General features: G+C 38.5%; 1 protein-coding gene across 1 annotated transcript; it reads right to left on the bottom strand.

Moving 5' to 3' along the window:
- Window positions 1–946: 946 nt before the first annotated feature.
- LOC131042171 (G-type lectin S-receptor-like serine/threonine-protein kinase At2g19130) lies at window positions 947–3,391 on the bottom strand. Its single transcript, XM_057975506.2, has one exon. It carries the CDS (start codon window positions 3,389–3,391, stop codon window positions 947–949), a length of 2,445 nt encoding a protein of 814 aa, XP_057831489.2.
- Window positions 3,392–3,958: the final 567 nt, after the last annotated feature.

Below are 3,958 nucleotides of genomic sequence, written 5' to 3'. Positions count from 1 at the left end.
GTAGTTATATTTTAAAATCTAAGGTAAGAGTGCATGACATAAAATAATGAAATATTATGTCTTATTCTATCTTTGATTGTATCATGGGGGCTTCACTTACTGAACCTGGATTATAGCACGTGCATTCAAGGCATACTAAAGAATCCCCATATTTTAAAAAAATATTGCCCTAAACTCCTTTTTGTCACCCCCTCCCAATATAGAGGCTCAATTAAAAGCCCCCCTATTTTTGTAAAATATTGCATTTTTTCATAGCCCGAATTAAAAAACCCCCTATATTCATCTAAAGGAAATATATTGTACGCTTATTTTTGGGATATTAAACCTCCCAATATGAATGCACATGATATAATATTGCCTAGCTAGTGAAGCCCTCATGAATTATATCTATTGAAAAGAACCTTAAATTAATATAGAGTTGTCTATGTTTCTTGTATTGATAATGTATTTTTTAAGGAGCTTTCATGATTAAGAATATTAGAAGTAGTATTCAATAATGGAGTTTCTTTCCACCATCTTGTATTGTTGTTGGACGTTTTTTACGAATGATTTTAACATTTATTCCTTCTCATAGAAAAAATACATTCAATATAATAAAAGAATTCAAATTTGATATTTATAAATAAATAAATAAACATATTTACACGAGTTATATATACCTATCTATAAATAGTTAATCTGAAATTCTGTTCTTAAATTTTATTAGAACAAAAGATCTTATGAACGAAACTACTAACATTATTAATTTTTATTCATTTATATGACAACGCACTTGTTTATTTAAATATACTTTTAAGATATCATAAAATTCCAATTAAATAACTAACAATAATTAAATTCAAACACCGTTGCTCCCATTGAAGAAAACTATATAGGACCACCCACTTTACAGTACATCTTACCTTTTGTGCAAACTCCTACCTTTTAAATGCATTTCCCGTTTACATTATTTTGATAACATTGCTGAATTGCTATCGCTATCAGTCTCGGTTCTGTCTGCTGGGGTTTCCTCGACTGCGGAACTCGGCATCTGTGAAGTTTGAGGCTCCATCGTCCCTTCCAGAATCCGCAACACTTGTTCCATGCTTGGCCTCCTCTCCTCCTCCCTTTCTATGCATAGAAACCCTACAACACTTGCTCTTCTCACCTCTTCAACATCTGCCTCCGCTGCGACACTTTCGTCAACAATATTAATCATCTTCCCCTGGCAAATTTGAGCTGCAGCCCATGCGGGAAAGTAATACTGACCTGAATCTTGCATGCTTGAATCCAGACTTCTTCGGCCAGAAATTATTTCCAAGAGCGTTATACCAAAACTGTACACATCAACTTTGGAAGTGATGGGAAGACCGGAAATCCACTCAGGAGCCAAATACCATGCCGTTCCTCTTGTTGTTGTCAGTACGTTGCTGAAATCTCTACCCACAAGCTTTGACAACCCAAAATCTGCTAGCTTGGGTGAAAAATTACCATCTAGAAGAATCTTCTCGGGCTTTATATCTCCATGAATGATGCGATCCCTGCACTCGTCATGGAGATAAACTAAACCTCGCGCAGTGCCCAAAGCGATCTGGAATCGGCTCTTCCAGTCCAGTACCTTTGGTTTGCTTTCGGAGTTACTTTCATTGAGAAAGCCTAAAGCGATCTGGAATCGGGTCTTCCAGTCGAGTACCTTTGGTTTATTTTTGAACAGCAAGGAATTTAGAGAGCCATTGGACATGTAATCATAAACCAGCAACCTTTTGGATCCTTCAGCACAGAACCCTCGAAGCCTGATCAAATTCCCATGTTGTATGCTGCCAAGAGAACTGATTTCCGCTCTGAATTGCTTCTCTTGCTGTTTTGAACCTTCTAATTTCTTTACGCCCACAAGCGTGCCGTCTATTAAAGATCCTCTGAATACTGAGCCAAATCCTCCGCTCCCCAACTTAGTCCTAAAATTCCTTGTTGCAATCTTCAACTCCTCGTAACTAAATATTCTAAGAGAAGACTCTGAGGAGTCTTCGCATGTGTCCATTGGTTGTCGTAGCCGATACCTTTGCCACATTAAAAATAAAATGATACTCAAAGCAAGAGCGAGAGAGAGAGCACTCACTATGATTATGGTTTTGAGTTTGGACGAAGGCGGTGGTTTATGAAACCTTGGAAGCGCAGAGGCAGCTACTCGAATGGAGACAGACAATCTACTGTTCTGCATGTTTAACAAATCTCTGGACCAGATTTTGCAGGGTCCTGAAGGAGAACTGAAAGTAAACGCAGTGCATGAGCAGTTGCGCAGGCAGGCTTTCTGGCAATCTTCCTTTGTGGGTGCAGGGTATGACGAAGCTGAATCATCAGGCAGCGTTGTACCAACGTCGATAAATTCGTCAGTGCTGCCGTTTTCGGTACTGCAGTTTAATGGGCTCTGCCGAACACAGCCACTTGACCACCAGTCTTGTGATTCCCAGGCGCGCTTGTCTGCCGGTGAGAAACCTTCCACGCAGCTGCAAGACCGAAGATTGTTGGAGTTACAACTTCCATAAGCGCCACAAATACCATATACGTCGCATTGATCACTCCCTATCATGAATGGTTTAGTGTCATCAAACAAAGAAAATATATGTATTGCTCCGGACTTTATTTTTATAAAACATGAGCCCACGTCCAGCATTGTATAACTTAAATACAAACCAGAGCTAGTACTTTTAAAGCTGAGATTGTAGAAGCCTCCATTTACCAGTTCAGGAACCCCACTGAAAATTTTACCGTCCCAAGTTCCACTCTTCCAATACTGAACAGAATCGTTCCATGTCAGCACGAATTGTGTAGCTCCAGATGGATCCAACTGAAAGGAGAAAAGCCCAGGAGTGGGATCCATTGAGTTTTTCCAACCGATTAGCTTTTGCCGTGCACCGAACCACATTCCGGGCATCCAGGTATCTACAGGATAGTCGAAACTCTGCCAAAGAGTCTCAGATTCATTGGAATCGCTCAGCATCATAAGATTACCAGAATCTAACAGCGCGGCGCGCGACGGCTTCTTCGATGCGTTGGCCGACCAAAGAGACGTCCCCTCTTCATCAAAAAGTCCCAGATTACCTTCTTTTGACAGCTTCAAAACGCCGGACCTGTATTTCGCTGGGTTCTCCCTATTAGCCACCCAAACGATGGTCTTCTCTGATAATATGGCATACCAGATGCCAAGATACCAGTTATTGCTTCCGTTTGGGCTGAAAAATCCTAATTCAAACGTGCCATTCTGTGATATTAATGTCTGATTTCCAAAAAGCGAGTCACCTAAGGGAAGAGAGTCTCCCCTATCAGTACCAGTAGATAGCCCATGACAATTGGAAACTATAATTAGTAGAGTAAAAGCGAAAATCATATATGCCAGTGGACCGTTTTTCCTCATTTCCAAATACTTAGTTTTTCGGCGTCTCTCTTCAGCTCTTAACGTCTCCGTGCCGGCCTTAAAGTCCTTTCAATGCGTTAAACCTAGAAATTGCGTCAAAAAGGTTCAATGGGCGCATCGGTAATTATGGTAGTAGTATGAACTTTAGCGTATTTGGAAAGAGACGTTGGAGATATATTTAGTATAGTATCAACGAAGATAAGTATGAATGACTTTTGATAGCATAAATTAATTGTATACCTTATTTAATGGTGAATCCAGTAGATTATATCTATCCATCTATATATAGATAGATATAATCTACTTGATTCATCAATTTGTGGTCATGTTTTATCTTTTAGTTCAATATCTCTTTTTCAACGAATAAATCTATAATTTAGAAATTTCTTAAAAATTGTTATGATTTGGAATGGTGTAAGATAGAAAATTCAATTGAAAAGGAAGACTAGGTCAAAACAATATCTAAATGTATTATTTATTTGATGTATATTTCAAAAAAAGTGGAGAAAGAAATTATAAAAAATTAATTGATATTGCAAGATATGATATAATTAGTATCAAAAAAAT

Source organism: Cryptomeria japonica, chromosome 5 (assembly GCF_030272615.1).
Source record: "Cryptomeria japonica chromosome 5, Sugi_1.0, whole genome shotgun sequence".
NCBI lineage: Eukaryota > Viridiplantae > Streptophyta > Pinopsida > Cupressales > Cupressaceae > Cryptomeria > Cryptomeria japonica.
The sequence above is the reverse complement of the archived record's forward strand: the minus strand, read 5'-3'. Positions and strand labels throughout refer to the sequence as shown.

Excerpts from the sequence above, each read along its gene's own strand:
- LOC131042171 (XM_057975506.2), bottom strand. The coding sequence starts at position 3,391 with ATGAGGAAAAACGGTCCACTGGCATATATGATTTTCGCTTTTACTCTA.